The following is a 24967-nucleotide window of genomic DNA, read 5'->3' as shown; positions in this document are numbered from 1 at the left end:
TATTTGTGACTGGCTCCTTAAAAGTTACATTTGAAAACCTGCTCAGAATTTTTGTCCAAGCATTCTTTACAAGGAAACTTGAAGCTTCACCGAACAGACAGAAAACTCCAAGAAGAATGAGCTTTTACGTTGTTGCTTCCATGTGGAGGACTTTCATCGACTCAGAGATCATGGAGCTGGTATCAATCTGACCGTAAATTCCCACCAGGAAGGCCTTGTGCAACAGTATATCAGCATGCTCTGGAAAAAACAGAAACAAAATAATGCAGCTAGAAGACCTCTACAGCAGTTTAACTCTACAGGTGATCCTTTAGGACAACTCATGCATTTCTGCCTGCTTTGTTTTTAAAAGACTCCTGAATTGTTCCGAGAAAGTATTTTGTTGGACGAGCCAGCTATTTAAAAATCAGCCTTGTAAACGCCACTCAAATGCTTAACTGATGACTCATTGTTATTATTGCCATAGTTATGGATTTCTTAGCAGGATTCTGAAGTTCAATTTTAACTTTTCACATTCAGATGAATGCTGGTTAAAGTAACAGTGAGTGAAACTGGTGACCATTTCAGAGAGCAAGTCTGTGTGCCTTTTAAGTTACTGTGTGACACGCTGACGCAATGCACCTGAGAAGCAAGCAAACAGTTCTTCTGAAGAGCCTCGAAATAAACAACCTCAATTAAATGTTTCAGCTCTGTTTTGATGACTCATCAGACGACAGAAAACCAAGGCCATATCTGAGGAGTCACCCTTTCCCAGCAAACAGGGCCGGGGCGGAGACGGGGGGCACGGCGGCGTCCCCGTTACCTTGGCAGAGCAGCACGTATTCGGGGAGGTTCCTCAGCGCCGTCTGCACCACGTCGAAGTTTCCGCTCCCCAGGCAGTACATGAACGTGGGCAGGAACTCGGTGGCCATGCTGAGTCAGAGAGAAAGCGGAGGGTCACTGCGGTGCGCGTCCACACCGAACCGTTTCCGGCAGAGAGCTCCGAGGAGCGCTGTGCTTACCAGGGGCTGTTCTGAATGCAGCGCAGGGCCAGGCTGAAGGCCATGTTCCGACACAACTCCTCCGGAGAACTCATTAGTCTCTGGAGATCATTCTAAGGGGGGGGGGGGGGGGGGGGGAAACATTGGAAAAAAGATTCATTCTCAGATTACATGATCACACGTGTTTGTTATGTTGGCTTTGACGCTATGGAAATAGAGTAAATTCCAAACATCATATTTAATCCCTCACAATGTGGGCTTACATGGAACTCTGGCTGGCTCTCTGGGAAGATAAAACCCAGGTTAAGTATCACAATGGACATCAGTTACATAAGAGCCATTTATTTGATGTATGCTTCGTGCCTCCAACTAAACACTTACTTTCCCTGGGGCGACATACGGACTACCTTACTGACTATTTTTCACGGCAGCCCTGGACGCCCTTTAATGGAAACTTACTGACCATTTTGCACATGGCAGCCCTGGACACCATTAAAGGGGAAAAAAAGACACTCACAGTGAAGTACTGGATGACCTCAGGGCTTCTCCTGGATTTCTCATCAACCTCACTGAGAACTTCCAGGACATCTGTAGTGACAGGAGCCATTACATCAGAGAGGGGGACAACAAGAGCACCACACACTGCCTTTGCAGTGACACAAGGTTTTCCTGCCCTGTAGACCAACATATCATGCGTTTGCAGTGACACAGCTTTCCTGCCCTGTAGATGAGCGCATGATGTGTTTAAAGGGACATACGGCTTATGTTACCCTGTAGATGAGCGCATGACATGTTTGCAGTGATATGCGGCTTTCTTGCCCTGTAGATGAGCGCATGACATGTTTTCAGTGATATGTGGCTTTCTTGCCCTGTTGATGAGCACATCGTGTGTTTGCAGTGATATGTGGCTTTCTTGCCCTGTAGGTGAGCACGTCATGTGTTTGCAGAGATATGCGGCTTTCTTGCCCTGTAGGTGAGCACGTCATGTGTTTGGAGTAACATTACCTTCGATGGCCTCTCCCCTGGAGATCTTCTTGAGATACTTGGTCATGTCGGCGGCGGTCAGCGGGGCAGAGGCTGAAATGCTGACCAGAGGGAGTGACCCTGTCGAGGAGTCATCTGCACGAGAGAAGGCAGGGAGGTGATTTCACTCTCCATCAACAAATCTTTTCATCCCACTCCTACAGGAACATCTGACTCAACCACAATTTACACAGCTGGGTGTATCTGTCAGCTAGGGTCCATCATAACAACTGTCACTAAACAAAAAGCATCCTATTTCCACAATGGTGTTAACATTTTGAGTCATTTCACATTTCCCTGTTCAAGAATTCGTAGAATAGAATTTTATCTGCTTAGCTGACACTCTTGGCTGAAGCAATCAAGCTAAGATTAAACAGAGACCTTCCTCAAGGGAACTACAGCACTATCCATCCACAATGCTGCACTGTTGCCCTTTAATGGTCTTCACTGAGTGTGTATACGGAAAGGAGTGCGTAACCACGACTGTGAGAGGGCGTATGGATTGGGCTGTCCTACCATCTCGGTCGTCAGAGACGCTCTCAGAGGGCCCCGCCCTCACTGGCAGAGTCAGGCCGGCCAGCAGAGACTTTAGCTGCACCAGATCAGGATTTTCTGAAGAGAGTCCCCTGGAGAATGCGTGCACACGTGCACGCACACACACAAACACACGCACGCACACAGGTTAGTCACCACCATATCCGTCACACGGCCACTCTCTGATGCTAAATCAAGTTTACCTGCACTCGGTAGATTGTAGCTGGCATTCTAGAGTGTTGTGTAATTTGCATTGTGCTCTGCCTGTGTATCTATCATTCTGTGAAACACCCTGATCAAAGGAATCTGACATAATGAATAAAACTACTGATGCAGCTAGCAAATTGAATTAGTGTTTGTAACTACTACTAGAAACAGTATTATCACTTAAAGTGCAACACAAATACATCCTCTAATGCAACCAAACTGACAAATCAATGACTGACTGAAATCGTCATAAACAGTAAGCTCGACAGAGTGCTCCTTTGGGAGCACAGGGCTCCTGTACTCACTGTAGGATGTCGGAGTGCTTCTGCAGGTACGGGACGGCTGCACTAGCATCATGGGTGATGTACCTCTGGATGAACTGCACAAACTTACTGATGAAGACGGACAACAGCCGGGAATACTTCCTGAAGTTCTGCAAGGAGAGCAGTGATTGGTCATCAACAACACAGGTGCACTGACCTGGGGGTCATGAAAGTGACTCAGCGGGGGACTTCGTCCCGCTAACAGAAAGTGCCAGTTGATCTGTGATGGACATCCATACTGTTTATGGGTGCCCTGCTTTAAATCCACAGCTTTATCTATTCAAACTACAGCAAGCAAATCAAACTGATACCATCTACCAGCACAAACACTCTTTGAATCTCTACAATGCACTGCAAGACAATAACAATGTCTGAATATAATCTGCATATGATAAAGTCTGTCTCCAATCACTTGAGCAAGCTTGTAAGTGGATGATGTACCATAAAAAAACAAGGTATATCATTACTAATGTAAAATGACACTCTTTTCACAAATTAACATTATCAGAGACAACAGCAAAAATTATCACCACCATCAAGATGATGCGATCAATGGCTAGTCTTCTGCACGTGTGTGACTTCCTCACCTGCAGGACCTGGATGAATGACAGCAGTGAGTCCTGCAGTGCCCTCTGGTGGTCAGTATGGAAAACCAGGGGCTGCAGCAGCTCCAGGATGGCGAGCACGTCGTTGAAGAAGGTGAGGTGATTCTGCTGCCGGAACTCCTGGAAATTCAGGTGGATGCGTCCGTGCAGGAGGGCCGCGATCATGGGCAAGTGTCTGAAAGGCAAACACAAGCCTGCTTTAGACGGTTTCCTCATGGAAGGAACTCCTCTCCTTTCCAGCTATACACGTTAAACAAACTGCTGCGGAATTTTGTTTATTTCATGTTTATTTTACGGTAGTATCGCAACGGGTTTTGGATTCTGTGATCTAGTGACTGATGTATGGTAGTATACTTGGCTTCCCTTGTCTAGTCTAGGTTGAGTCTAGACTTGGCTTCCCTCCCTTGTCTAGGTCGCAAATGTGTTGCTAGCCTGGTTTGACACTGTTGCTTATTCAACTTGAATGGACACACTTATGTTCTGGAAGTCTCACTGGAAAAGAGCATCTGCTGAATGAATGTAGCAATGCAATGCAATGTAATGGAACACTTCCTTTCATGTTTCCGGATGATGCAAACTAAAAAAAACCCACTGAAGCTGTCGTCCCTGGTTCACTGACTGAACAGCTGCTGCAGTAACCATGTTTTACCACTGGGTGGAGCTATAGCCATTAGCAGCAATGCTAACAGGTGCCTGTTTCCTATTAGAATGACTTGGAGAGTAAAGCGCACCTGAGCAGGAGGACAGGGTGGGACACAGCCAGCTTTCTGCACGCCAGGTTGGCGTCTGACATGCGGCTCTCGGCGGATTTGGAGTCCCCGCTGTCGGCCAGCAGCGTGATCAGGCGATGTACCAGGGCGTCCAGCTGGGAGGGGAAAAGCGCACTTAACACCATCGCACCGAACGAGGCACATCCAGCAATTATCACCTGCCAGGCTCGAAACACAGCCAGCTAACAGCACGAAACAGTTCTTTGCGTGAGGTGTACAATATGTTGATTATTATTTTCTTTTTTAAATTGTCATTACAAGGTGGTGAAGCATCACGACAGGTGGTGTTTTCAGACAATATTTCCCTGGAATCATTCTGGCCGCACTGTGTGTAAGGTCTCTTCAGGCCCCTTTTTAACTCTTGACATTTTGACACACTGGTGAAAAGACCATGCATCTGTGTTTATATTAAGTCTGCGAACTGTTACAGCAATTCTTTCACGAGCAGATGTTAACCGAAGCGCTCTAAAACATTGGACAGGGGAAACATCCAATCAGGAAGTGACATTACCTTACAGGTGCTGCCTTCAGCGGCCCCCTCGCTGTTCAGGGTGGCTTCAGGCAGAGTCACGTGCTGGATGACCTCTGGGAAATGCAGGTAGATCTGCAGCAGCAGACTCTGGCACCTCTTACTCATCACACTACAAACACAGGAGTGACAGTGAGTCTGTACTCGGTATACTGGGAACACAGGAATGACGGTGAGTCTGTACTCAACCTTCAGTCTAATGCTCAGTTTCAGAGACTGCTTTTTATCACCTCTTGTTTTCTGCTATTCTATCAAACATCTGCATTCTACGCTGTGAAACTCTGTCCACCCTAAAAAGCTGTGCTTCCTCCAAGAACTCCTCTAAATACGCAGGAGTGGAACAGAGAAAAGCAGAGCTCTTCAGCCTTAGCCCTCTCTGCTTTCGTTAGACTACAATGAGCTCGGAGATAAGAGGGCAGAGGACGCCTGCACACCCTATTTCATACCAACACACACAATTTCTCTTCTTACACAAACTGCTTTTTTTGTTCCGCTAACTTGAACCATTATATGCTCAGGCGTCTAGTGACATAGGCTTTGTTTATTAGCCATTTTAAAAGGCCAAACTTTTAGCTTCTCTCTTACGTTTACTACATTTCTCCTTAAGTGCATTAGCTTTCTGCCTGTAGAACCCATATTAACAGACACATGATTTATTTTAACCAGAGAAACATGATTTCTGACTTATAACAGATACAGGTTTTTAAAAAATCCATAACCCCACACTGATATGACAAAGCTGAGTTATGCAGACAAATTCCCGTTTGGCAGCCACATCACACCCGTACCTCTCCTCCCACTTCTTCGTGCAGTTGATCAGATACTCTGACACTTTCTTCACACTTTCCAGGTCTCCGTGGACACAGCTGTGCAGCAAGGGCAGCCGTGATTGGATGAGGGAGCAGGAGGTCTGGTCCGGGCTCCTCTTGCTGTCGGCTGAGCTGAGGCTGTTCAGCTCCGATTCTGACAGGATGAGATCCACCAGGCTGATCAGCTCCTCCGGCTTCAGACGCAGGACAAACTTCTCAGTGCGCTTCTGGGAGCAAAGGACAAACCTGTGAAAACCGGGCCCCGATCACCTGGCTCATTAGGAAAATATGAACATGTCTTGTCTGTTTTGTTGTTTAGTCCTGAGTTGATTCCTTCTCGCTGAACTGTTGGAGCAAACCCCAATTCCATGGGAAACAACAAAACCAAAGTGTGCTTTTTACTTAAGTCACTCTGCTCTACTTTGTCTTAAAACTGGACTTGACTGTGAAGGAATTTGGAACTGATTCTTTTAGGGTCTACAACACAACTTTACAAGGCATGGAGGAATGTCCTATGGAAACCGAATCTAAACTAAATCCTGGGAATATGTTTGGCTGATAATCATTTACAGTATAAATCTGACATGTACAGGTCATTTATCACTTGTTTGTGATTGGTGCTGCTGACTACTTGTTTTTGGCTGAAATTTGTTGATTACTCTCAAGCCCCAAGCTCCAAACAGATGATCATTGTTAAATAATAATTAAACTTCTCATCAGTTCTCTGAGAACTGCTTCCAAGTGCTTAACGCGCTGCAGCACAGAGTCTGAAGGCGGGGCACCTGCGGGGTTTTCTGGTCACGGCCCTGCCAGATACGAGGGATGTGGCTGCAGGCCCACAGGAAGTCCAGAGCGGATGTGGGGTCCACCCTGTGCGGGAAAGACACATTCAGTGCTGTCCACTGCAGGACACCTCTTCCACAAACGAGGTACTTCATACACTACATGTTCTACAGCACACCGCTGTTGGGAATGAGCACTCACATGACAAGAATAAATAGAGTAATGCAGTAAGGTGGGAAACTGTGGGTACAACTGCACAAGAGCTCCACTGGCATTCGGCATTCGAACCATGACCCACTGGTCCATTACTCTGGCAGTGGCTCACCTCTGCTCTCTCTGCGGGCTGAGGAGGGTGCTGATGCATTGATGGAGCGTGGTCCAGTTGGACTGATGGGTGAGTAAGGCCAGGAGGTAGGGTCTGTAGGAGGGAGCTGGGGCCATCTGGCCTCCCTTTCCCTGCAAGGAGAGGATCAAAGAAGTGACGCTCTGTGCCTGACACACATCATTACAGTGGCACGCGCATTTCTGTGACGGCTGGGCCCTGTGAGGTCACCTTGTTTAGCGCAAAGAGCAGTTTTTGCTGTAGGTCCGGGCAGACAGAGGTCACCTCAGGGTCAAGCAGCTCCAGCCAATCGACAAGCAGCCCTGAGCACGACCCCGTCTTCGTCACCTCAGAGCTGTAAAACGGAAAAGAAGCTTTTAAAGGACATGTCACTAATAGCAGCTTTGGCAGCAAACTGGACACACATTAGTGAAAATTCTAGGAATTCTGATCAGCAGTTTACCTAGCAATAATCGTTCAACTTGTATATGTAATTTGAGCTTGCAATTAAAGTCAATGGGTGTTGAAAAATGAGTACTGGGGAAAGTATTTAGTTTGGTATATGAGGTACATAGAGTCAATGGCCCTTACAAGCCCACTTACACATGCCTAGCATCTGTAAACACTTATTTTCTGTTACTGTTTTGTTTAACCATAGTTCTAAATGGTTTTACTGGAGAGGGTACTTAGTGATTGCTTACTGTGCTTGTTGGTATTTACTGTTCTGTGTTGAACTAAGAAAATTAAAATAATATATCTTTTTTAGAACCAAATGGATTCCCCACATGGTGGAGATGTTGAGCTTTTCATGTTTAGAAGAGTAAACATTATATAACCTCAGAGAAACGAGATGGAAGAATGTCTCGGAAAATATTCCCTGTTCCTTCCAAAATAAACCAACCAGCTGCTGAAAAACATTTCTAAGCAACACATAACATACCAGACAAGGCCAGTTAATCTTACTTTATAACCACCTAAATAAGGACATTTTAAAAAGACATAATTGAATGAAACTCATTTCTCAGGAAAACAGCTCAGGTCCTTACTTGCTGGAATCCACCTCCATCTTGACAGCTCTCTCCTCAGTTTCCTGAAGCAGCAGAGAGATTACCATGGATACGGGGCCTGTTGTGGAGGTGGCGGCTCCCGTTTCCATGCCAACAGTCATCAGCAAGGACAGGAGTTCCTCAAGGTAAGGGGACTTCACTTCCACCAAGCCCTGCAGCACTGAGAAAGAAACAAGTTGCTGTTACACTTGGTCTTTAATGTGACAACACCTTCTGCCTGTTTATGAGAACTGGCACTGACACCTTGTAAACCCAGTCGGTGCCATTTTTGCCACTATTGTGAAAGACCTCAAAGTCCAAAACAAACTCGGCTAAACTGGTCTAAGGCACATCAAGTTTTCCCAGAGGAAAATAAACATGAGGTAAGCCAAAAACCACACGTGAAAAAATGAACAGTCATTACTGCACTCTTGTGTAGACTGGGCCTCCACATTGACCACAGCCAGTTTATGCAGACACAACTTTGATCTGACTCATGGCAACTTGAGACGTTCTGAAAACAAGCAGACAGCAGCTGGTGCAGTATAGTTCGCTGCTTTTTTCTGAAATGTAGTTTTTCCCTCCAAACGCCAGACTCAATGAAATAAACACATGGTAAATACAGAGACTTGGAGAACACAATGGAATTAGTAAGGGAATACACGCTTAGGGTGAAGAAACATGACCTAGAAACACTGTCTGCTGTATACTCCTAAATGAAATACCAACAGAGCATCACGATAAAAGAGTTTAACTTCACACTGATTAGCAGATTTGAGGTACATGTGATACGACTGGATGCTGAAAGGAAAGACAAGGACAGAAATACCTTTCCTAAGGAGTTCAGGTTCTGCGTTGCACCTCTCTCCAGCTTTCAGGGTGGCGATGACGGCCCTCACAGCTACCTCCGAATCACGCCGGTATGCTAGCGCCTCAGCCAGGTGAAGGAAGCCAGTTCGCACTGGAGAGGCAAAAGCACACAGTTTACGACTCCAAGAGGCAGTTGTGGAGGATTGCATAACTCTGGGCCATGCATGGAGAAAAGACTGGCAAACAGCAGTAGCAATTATGGAGGACTGGGGAACTCTGGTCCACACATAGGGAAAAGACCGGTCACCAGCAGTAGGATGTTAAGGAGGACTGGGGCAGACTGGGCTACACATGGGACTGGCAAACAGCAGAAGGAATTACGGAAGGCCACGCACCATCGCTGAGGCGATGCTTGTGGGAGTACTGGGCGGCGAAGGCCTTCAGCAGGGCCTGAAGGGGGCCTGGCTCCACCGCCGGGCTCTCCAGCCATGTCAGCATCTGCATGGCAGCCTTGAAGAAGAGCGAGGAGAAGGCCACGTCCTGAGGAACGCGCCTCTGTAGGGGGGAGGGAGAGCAGAAAGGTTGGGTCACCACTCGTCCCTGCCTGAGAACATTCCTTAAAAGCGCATCAGGAAGTGACACTGCACCTGGTACTGGTGGAGCTGACGCAGCAGAGGGCAGGAGAGGGCGTGGCTGCGGTGCATGGCCATGACGAGGGCGCCCCCGTGGGTGGAGTTCAGCAGAGCCGCCAGGGCCTGCAGGAGGCGGGTGACCACGCCCCCGGGCTGGGCGTGTCCCTGCCGGACGCGGGCCAACTCCTGAGCCAGGGCCTGCTGCAGGGCCAGGGGGAGCTGCCGGGGCGGAGAGCTGGGCCAGCGAGGGTCCACGTTCAGAGGAAACAGCTGTGGGAGCGAAAGAGAAGCCTTCAAGTACAGGGGACTCAATGGAGCTATCACAAGCTGAAAGAGCTAACCCTCAGAGAAGGATAAATATTATGACTGTGTCAAACAGAGCGGAGGAAATGAGGCTTAAAATTAAAAACAATTAAGCTATTTTTCGCAAGACGACAAGGCTCCTGGCAGGAAAGTAACAATAATTTAATCTCAAGCTTTATTTCATTTCTTCCTGCTGAAGCAGGTTTTTCTAAACAGGGCACATTTTTAACATATTTCAAAGCCGCCATCACTATATAAATAACGAACAGAACATAATAAAATAAATCTATGCTGTTGAGTACCTGAAGAAGCATTCCAGTTAGGTCATCCTCAGGCCCGATTGCCGGAATCTGATTGGCTGCTCGCATCTTCACTGTGCCAGGGGGTGTTTCTACAGTAACTTTAGCCCGGCTTAGTTCTGCACTATCTGAAAGGGTAATTCAGAAAAGGAAAAAAAATCTATACCTTGGCAGACAAACGCCTTTTATAACCAAATAGTCGGGTGCCACTGTTATGAAACATGGCTAGTAGCCAGCAGGTTGCAAGCTCAGGTACAGGGTGGGAGACAGCTATCTTACCCTTAGAGCGTGGACTTCACCTGAAAATATATAGTAAATGTCCAGCTGCTTATATAGGAAACATGTAAACAGATAATGTACTGTAACAGTAGCTTGTATGTTTGCATTTACACGACAGAAACACTTACCCAGAGTAACTTACAAAGTAAGGCTACAGGAATAGAGTAAGTAAGCTCCGTACATGAAACAATCTGAAAACTATGAACCCCGGAAACTATGAATCTTCAGTGTACCCAATTACACAGTCAACAAACCAAGGTAAGCTGGGCTAAACTCACATACATGTAACCATGTGCCAGAGAAGAAGCCAGACACTGACCTCTGTGAGGGGGAAGAGAGGCGCTGAGCAGGGTGTGGAAAGTGTGCCCCCCAGTGGCGCCCCGCTCGTGTTGCACTTCCACCAGGTGAGCCATGTAATCTGAGATGTAAAACAAAGACAGCTCTCTCAATACATTCAGAGCAACAATGAACCCAGCCCACACAATAGGGGTTGACATAACTCCAACAGGTGCACCTGACAGTAAAACAGCTGTGGAGTACACTGTGGATTCAGGGGATGGCTGCTTCTAACTCATCCTGAATGTGTTGTCCAGGGGTGCCCTATCCCTGTCTTGGGGGGGCAAAACTGCTGGAAGGTTTACAAGCTCTCTCTGCAATCCTAATACCCCTCAAAGCTGTGAGGAGTGGTGAAACTGGTTAAGTTAAGGCAGTGACTATGACATTCGGGTGCTCAGGTACTCGGGTGTAAAGTAAACCCGCTAGAGCAGGCCTAGGCCCTGTCTGGGGTAGAGCGCTTCTGAGGGGCCTCACTTTTGTCCATGATGTTCTGCTCCAGGGTCTGAGGATCGTGGGACACGGCCTGGTCCAGGTACTGCAGCAGTTTGCTCATGCTGGACACTGGGATCCCGAATGACTGGACAAACAGCAGGAGCTGCTGTGGCTCCAGGTCTTGCAAGGCTGGAGAAGAAAGCGATGCATACTGCTGTCGTGACTTCCTTAATTCAGAGGCAGTTCGATTTGTATACCTTGTTTCTACATATATTCTGGCCCCGATGTATATCCCTTGCCTTTCTGACACTTTGCCCACACAAAAATACATATACGCTGAGAATAAATTTTAGAGAATCTATTTTTAGTTCAAAAATATGTTGCAAATGTGTCAATTATTGCCGTTTGGTACATTGCAATATATTTCTGCCATGCACCAACATTTTAAATGCATTTGCAATATGCTCTTGAGCTAAACAACATATTTCTCAGCATATTAAAATATATTTAATATTCATGTGGGAGCACAAGGTGCAGTCAAAACTAATGTGTGGTTTACATACATTCTAGCCCATACCTGCATCCACCAATCGGGAGACTTCAGAGCGGATCATCCTCAGCTTCAGCCAATCAGGCAACAGAAGGGCTTCCTCTGAGGTGTCCACAAGGAAGGCTGTGGGGAGGGGCTTCTTGTCGGGGAACCAGATGTCCAGGAGGTTATAAAAATCACTGTCCCCTGAAGGTCAACACACAAGGACATGCTATCCAACCATGCTGAGTATGTGCAGGAGATCATGTTGGGCTTTTTCATCAGGTAAAACACACTGGAGCACATGGCTAGTGGTTGTTTCTGTATAAGTGAATATGGCTTGTGGTATAAAACAGAAGCAACTTTCAGTATATAGATATTGGAAAGTTGCTGGAAATTTGAAAATTTGAGGAACAGGGGTTCATTAATATCAGTGAGCTTGATTTCGAAACATCAGAGTGAATGCGTCACTTACCTTTTGGTGGGCCCAAGGTCAGCAGTATGACCATGGCATGGACCACCAGAATGTGCATGGTGGCAGTCTCCCCAGTCGTCCAGCGCAGAAACACCTGGTCCTGAGACTCAGACTGAAGTGTCGAGCAAAAAAAAAAAAAAAGGAACTCTGTTACAAATGCTAGTTTAGAAATGGCTAAAAGTTTTCATAGCCACAGAAATGAAGGTGTTTGTATGTTGGACATGGTGAGATAGGTAAACAGACCACCACCACAAGAGCAAGTAGCCTGGACTGGCAGCCCAGGGATGCACCCTGACAGCCAATGAAATTAACTGTCAAAATATGAAAATATGAAAATTTAAGCAAACAACTTTGCTTAAAGTTTGCAAAACCCTTTTTAACTCTTTTGAACTTCTATATTTCCGATGCCAAAACCGTGTGAAACTGTCCGATCAGATGAGAGTGACTGTCTCACCCAGCTGTAGAGGTCCTCCCCCTCCTTGGTCTTCCTCATTCTCCGGATGTAGGCGGAGAAGATGGCAATGAGGGCGGAGAGCACGGCGTCCGACTCTGGCCTGCACGAGTGTTTGCAGAACAGGCTGTTCATGATGGTGGAGCGCTCCACGATGAGCCGGGCCACGTCCTGAGAGAGCGACAGACACAAGAATCAGATGGAGGGCTGGCGAAAGAATCACACACACACATCCATGCCTGGAGAAGCACCAGCCCTACCAGAGCAAGGTCATTGTGAAGAGCCTGCTCCTCCACTGGTGCATGCTGGGAGAGGTAGATGAGGTAGGCGCTGATGGTCTGAGGATCCGTCTCCATGTGAATGGCCTTGGGGAACAGAGGGCAGACCATGACCACATAGCAAAACTGATAACCATGCCCTCTGTCAGTATCCACAGCAGTGACGTCCTGTTTACCATTATTATTTATGTGGTTCAGACACCTACAGACTTAATTTAAACAATTTATATGGCTTGATCTACAAAGCAGATGGCTAAATAATTCCCTTTCGAATTAACACCCTATCCTGGGTCATCACTGTAAAAGAGAATTGATTCTCAATTGACCCCGCCTGGTAAAACCACAGTTAAATGAGCAATCCAGGTTAAGTACCTAACTAAAGGATACAAGAGTGTCCCACCCAGAATATTAACCTGCTGGTTACTAGCCCAGTTCTCTCAGCCCCACTGTGCACTGCCACTCTAAGATGTAACATCAGAGGGATTAGCAGTATGTGGTGTGAAAAGACATCTGAAATTACTGGGGCAAACAGCAGGCAGCAAAGGTGCGCTTGTGCGTTTTCCTCGCCCTTTCAGCTCTACTGACCTGCTGCAGAGCGCTGGACGTCATGCCCCGCACGCTGTCGAACAGGGGCAGCTTGGGTAAGTCCTGCAGGAGCCACTGGTACCCTGGAAGCAGCTCGGCGTCTCTGGAGTCCTCCTCCATGGGCTGGTCCCGCTCCTCGCCGTCCCGCAGCCCCCCCTCCGAGAGCACCAGAGACAGGCCCTACCCCCACAGCAGCACCAGTCAGCACTCCCGCACTACACAGCCACTTCATGAGCACTACATAAAGCTTCATGAACACTTATACCAGCTGTCTTCGTGTCAAGTGTGTCTTAAGAGACAGTACCCAAAAAGAACTGCTATTCTAAACATTTATGTTATCAGACGACTCTGTGCAGTGAAGACGCTATGCTACTCTTGTGAGGGTGTAAACAGTTTGAAAGTGGGAACTCATGACACAAATTCACATACTGCAACCTACCTTCATGGCCAGCACTCTGGAGGCGACCTGAGAGGAGCTGAGGCGTCGCAGGAAGTAATCCAGGACCTCGCATGTGGTCTGCTCATCTGCTTTAGGACCCAAGAGTAAATCCTGCAGGCGTCCAAGGAGCTGCCTTTGTTTTTGCTGTCTCTGTGGTAGATGGGGAAAAAAGAACAGAAAGAACAGAAAGAGCGTTTGGCTGTCTAAATGTTTGGGTTCCAGGAGACGAGTGATGTGGTGACACTTCTTTGCTTGGATTAAACACAGATGCAGGTTTGTTCAGAGACGGCTTTAGGGAAAACCGCATACTTGTCTTTTCTTTGCTCTTTGCTCCTTGCTCTCTCCCTCCTCCTCGTCTTCGACTGGAGACGAGTCATCTGCGGCATCGTGGAGCAAGAATTCACACAGGCACTGCACGGGCAGCACGTCCAAGGACCCCTCGCTGGACTGGACAAGGTCGGCCAACCAGGGCATTGACTGAGAAGAGGCCTGAGGAGGAAAAGAAAGAGAGGAGCTGAAGAGCTTCCCAGCAGAGGTCAGGTGACAGGGAGCAAAGTGTGCTGGGAAACGGGGCACCCTCACCTGTCTCTGGATGATGTTAAGCAGGAAGTCCGGACTGCGGCTGCGGCACAGCAGGTGACCCAGGCGTAGCGACTGGTTAAGACTCTTCACCTGCTCCTGGATGTGAGGTGGGGGTCTGCGAGGGGGGCCCCTGTAAACAAACAGTGACCAAATTGTGATTTCATTTTGGTCCCGATTGCCACTTCTGTATTTCCTGGTTTTCTTTATGAATGTTATGGCATGTAATTATATTCATGTTATGTCTCCATTTTATTTTTTATCACACCCGTGCTTTTTCATGTTCCATGTAAAATCTCTTTCCATAACTGTCCTTAAAAACAGCACCTCCTCTACACACAATCCTGTGCATGACTGGCACTTGTACGAATTCAATTATATCCTAGCGTCATGAGGATCTCATGGAAAACCACAGTGGAAACACACAGAGAATGGAATGCACTCAATGTGGCACAACAGCACTTCAGAATAACTGCCTGGTAAAAAGGCCCCAGAGTCATTAAGAGTCAGTGAAACAGAATACATGACCAACAGCTGACCCATTAAATTCTGACAGCAGGCTGAAAAAGACTGACTGGGTGCATTTTTGTCTGTGTGCATGTATGTATGTATATGTATGTATATGTATATATGTACATATATGTACACATATATATATATATATATATACGAGTGTGTCTATGTATGTATGTATGTGTGAGTATCGTCGTATGTGTGTGTGTGTGCATGTGTGTGTGCGAGTGAGTATATATATTTGGGTGCGCGCGTGTGTGAATATGTGTATGTATATGTTTTTCTGTATATGTATATATGCGTAAATGTGTGTATTCAAGTGTGTATGAGTATATGTGCGTGTTTGTACATGTATTTCTATGTGTGTGTGTGTGTGTGTGTGTGTGTGTGTACACAGGTGTAATGCAAATGCTTGCTCTTACTGCGGGTCCAGGCTGGTGAGCTGGGACAGCAGCAAGCTGTTGTTCTCGGTGATGGTCTGCTTGGTGGAGGCAGCCGCCAGGTGGCTTTCGAAGGCCAGGATCTCCTGCTTCTCCCGCTGGGAGATCTGCAGCTCGCGGTTGATCATCTCCGTCTTGGTCTCCTCGTCTGCCACAGTACATGGCGGGTAGGAGTAGTTACTGCCAAGCACAAAGGGACACAAAGAACGATTCAGTGGAACGAATCAAAATCCAACATTTGCAGCGTGTACACAACTCTTACCACTCTTACTTACAATAAGGGCTTATCACAGTAGCACATGACCTTACACGATCAAAAAGAGACGCAAATGCGCACTTTCAGTGAGCATTTGAAGGAATGTACTTCAAGGTAAATGTTATACAATATAACCTCTTATGTGCACAGCTGTGAATGACTTACTTCGTCATGACCATCTCCATCAGCATCTTCAGCGTGGGATAGCCATCCCAGGCAGCCAGACCTGCACAGGCACAGAAAACAGGCATAAGCAATAATAAGTAACCACTGTCCGACAAAGTATTATATTTGGTAATGTAGTTAGCAGTGCTGTTGGGATTCAGCAAAGTTGCAATACTTTTGAAAAAAATAAAAAATTTTATTAGTATTTAGCGGGCAAATGAGATTTGACTCCAACCCATGAAGGTATCAATCTTACCGATCTTCTGTGGGTTGAAGGCAGCCACCACCAGCAGCAGCAGCCAGGCTTTCCAGTACAGCGTGGAGATGGCCAGGTTTGGAGGCTGATACCTTCAGAGACAGAAGAAATCGTTACTTCACAAGACAACTGAGCACAATGTTCTTCTGCGTTTACAATTATTGATCAAGGAGGGAGCCGTCAGTGCGATTCAGAGAACAGGAATGAGCGGGGCTCTGGGACCTACCCAGCAGGCAACTGGATGTTCTCTGGGTGATGGTAGGTGCACAGGTTCAGCACGGCATCGATCAACTGGATTCTCTCCACTTTCAACACGTCCAGGTCTGGAAGATGAGAGAAATACAGGCCCTTGATTCAACTTGACTAAAAGGCCATTACTCTTCAACTTTGAGAGACAGTTATTTTCTGGACTGCTCATATTGCATGAAATGGGGGAAAAAGCAAAACCACTTAAATGTGTTACTTAAATGTGTTCACCACATTGATGTTACATTGAACTTGTGCCTTGGTTTATAGGGCAGAGGATTAAGTGGAGCCAGTGGGGTGGGTTATGATGGGCTTACCGTCAGACTGCACCCCAGCCGCCCTCTTCACCAGGTGGTCTGCCAGCTCCATGGCGTCGGCAGGCCCCAGGGGAAGGTCGCGTGACAGTCCTATGACCAGGATGCGCATCAGGGTGTCCTCCAGCAGGGGCACCTCTGAGCACAGGCGCAGGAAGAAACTGCCACGGGCAGAAAACATGTCATTACTCTACGAACCAGCACGGGTCCTCAATGCGAGGCAGAACAAGCTCGAACAACAATGCTCATTTCCGAGGAGTCTTACTTCCGATCGCTCTCTGGAGGCCAGTTATCCCACTTGTAGTAGGTCTCCGGCTGCTCAGTGAAGAGGACTTTGTGGAGGCTGGAGAGGGGGTACAGGAGAGGATATGAGTGGTACATATTGAGTGTCACTGTTATTCCTTTTATTTGCAGGCAGTCCTACCCAGGTGAGCTTATACAGCTTATGTTTTACATATCATCCACTTATACAGAAGGATGTATATTAAATCTAGGGTTCAGTACGTCTTGCATAAGGGTAGAAGACCAAGCTCCACTTGGGTTTTACCTACAACCGTCTGGTGACAACCCCAGTTTCCTATGTACATATGTGAAACAGAAACTTTGTTCTGACACTTGCTGTGATGCATACCAGTGAACGTAGTCTTTGGGCCCCACTTTGCTGATGGTGGGCACCACGGTGTGGAGCCACCACACAGCGTCCCTCTGTATGGCAGCAATCTGATTCTGAAAGGACCGCAGCACTTCCAGATCTGAAACACATCCAAAACGAGGCTCGGGTAACCAGCATGAAAAGATAAGTGCCTTCCCACAAACACAGTGAGGGGTGCACCGCAGCCCTGCTGAAAGGCAAACGGAACGATGGCTACTCACTTTTCTTTTCCCCTTTGTCCCAGGCGATGCCCGCTTCCTTCACCTGAGCTGTGATGCCCAGCATCATGGAGACGGTCAGCAGGTCTGTCACCTGGATGACGAAGCGCTCCTGCAGAGACCACACCGAATCTCAGTACAGACGGGTTATTAACCACTGGACTCACTTAGTACAGTGGATATAAGGATGCTGCTTTAGCATAAGGCTCACTATAAGGCAGATTCTTTTGTCAGTCTTCACTATGGCCTTTTCGTCATTCTAATGAAAAGAATGATCTGAAACCTAACAAATAATCCTTTATCAGTTTGCTAATATTTTGGAAACGTCAACAAACATTAGCCTACAGGAGGTCAGAGGCACTTTTGTGTCTGAGGATGGTGACCTCTGGCATAAACATCAAACCCAAACCTAGGTGCTACAGTACAGTGTTATGCTATGTTATGCACAGCTTATGAAAAGCCTGCAGTCTCCAGTGATAACACAGTGGTGGAGATCAGCTGACCTTGAACTCCATGTCCACATAGGACGCCTCCTTCCTCTCCTGCATGAGACCCAGGCAGAAGGACTGGAAGTTGATCTCATGTTTGGTCTGCTTGATGATCTCCCTCAGCAGGGCTCTAGAGGCCCGCAGATAATCATCTTTGTTGGTCAGAAGATCCTGGAACACCATGGCCAGAAACTGTGGAGAGGGAGACGCAGACTGAGCTAGTGACAGGAAAATGAGTCTTCATGAACCATAACATTTACAGGGCTGTCATGTGAAATCAATAATGCTTGAACAATTGAATTATATTGCTATGATATATCACCGGTAAAAATACAGATGCTTTAAATGAATGTAAACAGTGACCATAAAGCTTCTAGTTTTTTGCCTGGGACATTGTATCAAATGACATCGAACATACTCAATACAGTAATTATTGATAAATTTCCCATTTTTCACTGAATTAAGCTTAAAATCTAACCGTAAAGGGAGTTCCAGATGAGTTCCAGTGTGATATTATAAGCTCCATAAGCAACTGTCCAATAAGCTTTGGAAATGATTTTGAAACCAATTATATTTGATTTCATAAGAGGTTCTTCACACAGTAATATTGCAAAGCCAAATATATATGTATGTAAATCAACAGCAAACTTATTTCTGTGCCAATGTGAAACAAACCAATGGTGAAAATGACTTGTAAACCAACAAGAAAAGTTCAGCTCCAATGTAAACTTCAAACTTGCGCATCGCTGTTTTTGCTCAGGGATATAAGGGCAACCGCACACTTTTGAGACCCACATTCTTTGGTTTTAAAACACCCTTTTGCTTGTTGCCGGAATGCTTAACATATTTGTGCTGAGTGAACAAGCCTCAGAAAATACTTTGCATTGCTTTCCACCACAAGCAGACCCCCGCCCCCCGCCCCCCGCCCCCCGCATGCCGTGAGGCATGCTCCGAGAAATAAACAGCGGCTTCACGTCCAACGTCATCGGCCAGCTGACAGGTTCCTCCAGGGCAGGTGCTAGCCAACAACACGACACAACAAGGCCCTCCTATGTTTGCACTCTTCCGCATGGCATCAGTGCTGCATTCAGCAGAAGCTGTTACCATTAGCACAGTCTGCCCACATACTTCTCTGAACACTGCTGAGGTTACACTTGCTCTAGCCTGGCCTGTGAGAATGTCCAAAACCTGAAATTCAACTGCACATATTTTAATTAGCATAAATTTAATTTTTAGTTAATTTTAAATAATTTTTAAGATTTGAAAATAAAAATATTGTTAAGTACATTTTGTTATGAATCCTCAATAAAAAAGTTATAATAATATAGAATATAAGAAAATATTATAAGATGTCCCTGCCTTAGATGAGTGACTGTCTGCTCTGAACAAATCTTGTTTCACTGTGTCAAGAAGAATTGATTCTTTCAGTGAAATCATGAAGCTTCACGCTCCCAGTAATAATGAACGTTATTACTGGGGATGTACAGTATATTACATCATAGCATGAACAATAATGCTGGATTCTTCCAGCACAACTGTCTGATCCCTTTGCCGCCTGATAATAAAACAAACAGCACCAGAATCTTCTCCATCATGCGCATGGTTTTTCTGCTATCCTGTCCGCACAGACATCCTCCTCACCTTTGGCGCCTGCTCTGGGCTGTGCTGCAGCACGGTGTGAAGGACCTGCATGTTGTTGGGGTTCCTGGCGTTGGATAGCTCATTGAAAATCACAAGCTTCACCATTGTGCCCAGGTTGTCTCTGTGCGCATTTAGAAGCTCCCTGCGGGAACAAGTAAGGAAAGTGTCATGGGGTGTAGGGAGACAGTAAATCAAAGTCAAAGTCAAAGTCAACTTTATTGTCAATTCTCCAATATGCACAGGACATACGGAGGATTGAACGGGTCCCAAAAACCCAGGGATGGGGGGGCAGCGGGGTTCTGAAAAAGGCAAGAGCGCTACCTGACGCAGAGCATGTAGTGGTTCAGCAGGACTTTGGGCTTAAGGCGAATCTTGATGAGGTTGGACACCACCTCCATGTCCTCTGTCCCATGGGTGTTGCAGTTCATGCAAAGGGACATGAGCAGGTCCTGTGCTGGGCGGGTCAGCTGCAGAGACAGGGACACAATCCCGGCTTCTATAGCACACGCACCCAGCACACCATTTACATTTACATTATTGGCATTTAACAAATGCTCTTACCCAGGTTACAATTTTTACATGTTGTCCATTTATACAGCTGGATATTTATTGAGGCAATTCTGGGTTAAGTACCTTATCCACTGCGAATTGCACAAGCAGCCTTTTGGTGACGAGACCTGCTCCTTACCACTATGCTACGCTGCCGCCCAGAATAGAGGCAATAGCTAAAACATATCACAGCTTTGCATTTCATTCATGCAAAGTATACTAAGTGGGGCTGCAGCCATGCGACCAGGAACAGAGGCTGTTTCCGGGTTCATTTGTAATAGTGCTATCAGGTCAGTACCAGAGCTGTTCTCCCTGACTCACCTTGGGGTTCTGCAGCCACATCTCCAGCCTCTGCACGGCCATCAGCCGCACCTCCTTGTAGCCGCACGTGGCAGTCAGGAGACGCAGCAGGTTCCTTGACACGTTGTCCATCGGCTGCCGGCGGTTCAGTTGGTCCCGCAGGACATCCAGGACGTAGTCCTCCACGCTCTCTGCCAGCTCCTCATACCTGCAGTGGGTGACAGCCATTTTGAAACATGTGGACCTCAGAGCTCTAACACAGCTAGCACAGAGGGGAACCCTGCAAGAACATAGTGTAGGTCAGTGTTGCTGAAATGGGCTTTGGGGCTACCTGGGCATGACCTGTCCCTCATCCTCAGGACTCAGCTTCTCTTCGGCGATAAGCAGCTCAGTCTGGCTGTCATCCTCATCTGGAGTGGAGGGGTGGGGGCTGCTCCCTAACAAGGAGGAAATAAAATGCTCACAGTGAAAGTTCAGCATCAAAAGCTGCCCCAAGAAGTTTCAATAATCAACTGGTGAGAGAAATCCCTGCCTTACATACCGGCACTGAGGTCTCCGCCTGAGCGTCCTGTGTCCGTCTGTAGTAACATGCTCTTCGGGGGCATCTTGGTGGTGAAGGCTGTCTGGATGTTGTCCACAAAGTTCTTGCAGTGAGAACTGTCCACCCAGATCCTTTCTCCCAGAGAGTCCTCGATGTATACCTGCACCATACAATAACCTGTACTTATGGGGGCAGTCAAACTTAAGAAACACTAACACATTTTTTTAAGTAACCAGCAATTAAAAACATTTTTCTTCTGCTTTGCACATGCCCTTATCCACTAGAAATTATGTGCCTCATATTGCTTCACAGAATTTTAGACAGTTGGATGCAGAGGCAATTCACTCAGGTTTAGTACCTTGCCCGAGGGTACACCAGCAGTCCCTCCAAACAGGCACTGAATCTGCAACAAGTCTGTTACAAACTCAGCTTCTTAAGCACAACACTGTCACTGTTAGAGAAACAGAACAGAGAGCAGTGAAAGAGACTGATCAGGTCTCACCTTAACAAAAATCTCAGGCCAGTTCTCATCCTCCTCATAGGCTGCCATCAGCAGGTTGCAGGCCAGCACAGACACCAGGCTGTTCCCCTTGGCCTTGAAATTGATGGAGGCATCCCGTCGCAGCAGGCTGCACAGGGCCTGTCCACACAGAGTAAGTTATAAACACACATTAAAAAGCGCCTAGGCTTGTTCCCTGAAAAACAGAGTAGTTTACCATTAACATTTAACACAGATATCTGATTGGATCTTGAAACCCTTCTAAATTATTTGAAAAAATTCAAAAGTATTTGATTGTGAACTCTAGCGACAGTGTCCAGCTAAATGCACCAAGCCAACGGCCCTCAAAAGGCTGATTCATAGATGTTTCACATAGTTTCCCTGGGTTTAATTTCCTCTATGTGAACAATCTTGCATGCCTTTCAACGGTGGGCAAAGTGACACTCACCTCAATGACCCCCTCGGTGGCAAAGACATTAGGCTTTATTTTGGCCAGGAACATGAGGCTCAGGTACAGTGTGCTGTCAGGTTTTGCACGGTTCATCTTCAGCTGCTTGACCGCTCCACAGAGAACCCCCTCAATGCGGTCATCGTTACCCTCAGATTCCGCAGCTTCGATCTCGTCCAAGAGGACTGCGGGTGGAACTGCAGGGAAAACCACCCAGCACATTCACAGAAACATTTCATGACTTCACAATCAAATTCCAAAAAAATAATACTTCAGAAATATGCATCATAAGACAACAGATAAGATATGATAATACTTCATTATTCCAAAACCAAAACTGAAAGTGCTTTGCTAACACTCAAGTATGTGAGAAAACAGAAGCACAAAACATAAAACAATAGTACAATAAAAAAATGCAACTGCACTAGGTGAGCTTGCACTTACATGGTTATTGCATGTAAGAGGTTTCACAAGTAACTGCACGTAATTGCACTGTGAAGGATTATATGGTGACCTTCCCATGACAGAAGCAGGAGGAGTTAAACAGTTTTATTGCTGCAGATACAAGGGATCTCCTGTAATGCTTTGGGGGGGGATCATCCAATCTCGCTTAAAGACACTGGCTTTTCCTACTGGTTGTTAGACTCTTACCTTCAATAGGCACAACCGAGGGCTCCTTGATAGAAGGAGATATCGCCCTTTTGTCAACAGCAGCAACATCAGCCAGTCGTCCCAAGGCACTGACCGGAGGAGTGGAGAGTTTGGGACGCTTGGAGAGGCTGGACAGACCAGAGGAGGATGGCAACGACGAGGTGGTCTCTCTCTTGCGATCAGGTGGAAGACCGGTGGACGCAGGCTTCAGCAGAACAGCTGGCGCTTTGGGCTCACCGGCTTGGCTCTTTGATCCCAAAGCTATAAAATCACCAGGAGGGGGGTGGCCTGGACAGAGCAGTTTTTGAATAACATAGTGAATTATATTATATTTCATAACAGTAATACCTAATTACAGGAGAATACAACTGTGCTAAGGTATATTTGGTGCCATAACCACACTGAAGATGGCACACAGTCGTTAACTACAGGAGATTATAACTGTACTTGGGGATATTCAGTGTCTTTAGCTACTGACATGGGTGGTGGAAAAAAAAAAGTTTTTTTTTTTTTTTTTTAATGTACTTTTTGTGTTTAAATGCTGCTGGGGTAATTTACGGATTTCACATACCTGAAGGTTTGGCAGTGCTTGGTCGTCTTATTGTTGGCGGCTTTGGGCGATTCATTGTGTTGTTAAGAAATTGGCGTTTAAATAAAAAACCTGAAATGTCAAGAAAAACGACAAACGTTTTCAAAATAAGCACCGTTATATCCGGCTAGCTACGTCCAGCTGTCCCTGTAACCGGCTAGCCAGTTAGTTGATTTCCTAGATGGCTAACTTAATTATCCTCATAGCTAGCCTCACAGCTAATCCAAAAACCCAAATATGTTTTATGATGTGTTACCAGACTACTGAAATAATCATCTAAGAAAAGGACAGCTAGCTACCTAGCTATCTGACAACGTCCCCAGTTGCTAGCTTGTTACCTAGCTAGCTAGCTAAAGTTCCCTGTTGTTTATTATACAGGCTACTAGCTAGCTTGCTAGGCGCAACTGCATGACAGCAACACTACGGGGTACTGTTTCGGACTAGTGAACTCATTTTAACGTTTAAGTAAAGACTAATTCGACACCACCTTATTTTTGATTTTCCAATACCCTGTAACAGGCAGTGATGCTTACCCCGATGATTGAGCTAGCTAGCAATTCGGCTAGCTAGCCCGATTCGTCCATTGATAGAAAACCTTTCACCCCGGAACAAAATTCGAAGTTCCCAACCTGCGCAGAATGAACATACAACGGAAGTCGCAACCCAGCCGTCACCACATGTGATCCTTCTAGCTGGATATTAAATATTATTTGTGTTTTTATTGCTATTGTTATTTCGGGAAAAAGACTAACATGCAGTTTGAAATGCCAGAGTGTCCAAATATGTGTGCCGTTTGCTGAAAATAAGTATTTAATAACAAGTCCCTCTATAAGAGTCTTTAACTTTAGCGGTGTCTGTCCACAAAAGCGACATTTGTTGTTAACTTTGACAACTTTTTGCTCATGTGCGTCGACAACACATCAGCATGTGTTCGAATGGGCATGAACGCTGCAAACATTTTCGTCAGAAGCAGGGAATTGTGGGCTTTTAAAATAACTGTAGTCCTGTAGGCAATTGAGGGTGAAAAAATAAAAGGGCATGGATCTTTCGAGATTAAAATTTCAACATTTGTTGGCACAAGCTAGCACACCACATTTCAAGATGTTCAAGCTAGAAGAAATAAAAATGAAAATATATTCTAAGATAAAAATGCACCGTAATGAGCACGATCTAAGAATGAGCAACAGAAATCATCCCCATAAATGAAACAAATGCTCCAAATTATTTAACCTTTACAAGTGTTGTTAAATTCAGAAAAGGAGTTTACAGCAGCAGAGTAGCAGGAGTATCCAGTGTCAACAACAAATTAGACTCATGTCTCAGACGATTTTCTCAAATACTGTAGGCAGCTGGTTGTAAAGTTTGGAGACAAAGGTATTAGTATGTCACTGTTAAAACCTGTAAATAGAAAGAGAAGGACAAGTGTACTTTCAAAAGCGTATGACACATTTTACAGCAATTTCCCCTGCCAACAGTACGACTCTTATCTTGTCACATCTGCGTTGGTTATAAATGATGCATCTTTAGGTTCCATGGTACCTTTCTCTCCTAAAAAGGTCATGGCTTTCATTGGGTGTTTCGGCTGCATGTGTGCATGAAGGACACTGATGGCCATACATTGGCGAGTGAACCCAACTATGGTACTCTATAAAAAAGATAAGTCTGAAATATGTTTTGTAAAGTCAAAATTAGCCTGTCTCACAATAAATTCAGACACGTGAATTTTAGCAGCTGACATGTTTGAAGGCAGAACTGCAGTCTCTGAAATCTTTTTTAATAAGACGGGTAGGGTTTCCAGGAAACATCCCTGGACTGTGCTGTAATATGATGTCAGTGCTGGAAG

The 24967-nt window shown here is 46.1% G+C and overlaps 1 protein-coding gene across 2 annotated transcripts; it reads right to left on the bottom strand.

The window, feature by feature from the left end:
* Positions 1–2: 2 nt before the first annotated feature.
* Positions 3–23732, bottom strand: ints1 (integrator complex subunit 1). 2 transcript variants are annotated; one of them, XM_036552726.1, is made up of 48 exons: positions 23658–23732; positions 23107–23196; positions 22536–22823; positions 21885–22081; positions 21440–21577; positions 20938–21097; positions 20728–20833; positions 20418–20604; positions 19869–20014; positions 19548–19689; positions 17922–18098; positions 17422–17530; positions 17180–17300; positions 16814–16891; positions 16552–16709; positions 16215–16311; positions 15989–16080; positions 15733–15793; positions 15294–15491; positions 14362–14491; positions 14089–14268; positions 13780–13929; positions 13341–13520; positions 12738–12842; positions 12481–12648; positions 12027–12138; positions 11600–11758; positions 11065–11211; positions 10574–10672; positions 9979–10103; positions 9389–9643; positions 9137–9296; positions 8761–8892; positions 7932–8112; positions 7117–7240; positions 6889–7019; positions 6563–6650; positions 5760–6007; positions 4954–5083; positions 4404–4537; positions 3655–3847; positions 3050–3177; positions 2520–2629; positions 1986–2099; positions 1498–1568; positions 1002–1093; positions 803–912; positions 3–240 (listed from the first exon to the last, which is right to left on the bottom strand). In XM_036552726.1, the coding sequence occupies exons 2-48, from the start codon at positions 23159–23161 to the stop codon at positions 125–127; spliced, it is 6582 nt and encodes a 2193-aa protein (XP_036408619.1). In that variant the 5' UTR covers positions 23162–23196; positions 23658–23732; the 3' UTR covers positions 3–124. The 2 variants fall into 2 exon arrangements, with proteins under 2 accessions (XP_036408619.1, XP_036408620.1); XM_036552727.1 differs by having other exon boundaries at positions 125–240; positions 5760–6004.
* Between the last annotated feature and the right edge of the window lie 1235 nt (positions 23733–24967).

The sequence above is a fragment of the Megalops cyprinoides genome, chromosome 19 (assembly GCF_013368585.1).
Source record: "Megalops cyprinoides isolate fMegCyp1 chromosome 19, fMegCyp1.pri, whole genome shotgun sequence".
NCBI classification, from domain to species: Eukaryota; Metazoa; Chordata; class Actinopteri; order Elopiformes; family Megalopidae; genus Megalops; species Megalops cyprinoides.
The sequence above is the reverse complement of the archived record's forward strand: the minus strand, read 5'-3'. Positions and strand labels throughout refer to the sequence as shown.

Excerpts from the sequence above, each read along its gene's own strand:
- ints1 (XM_036552726.1), bottom strand. The coding sequence starts at position 23,161 with ATGAATCGCCCAAAGCCGCCAACAATAAGACGACCAAGCACTGCCAAA. Across the intron at positions 18,099-19,547 it reads GCCCAGAGCAGGCGCCAAAG|TTTCTGGCCATGGTGTTCCA; the intron begins GTGAGGAGGATG and ends CCCTCTCCACAG. Across the intron at positions 11,212-11,599 it reads CTCCCGATTGGTGGATGCAG|CCTTGCAAGACCTGGAGCCA; the intron begins GTATGGGCTAGA and ends TTTCTTCTCCAG.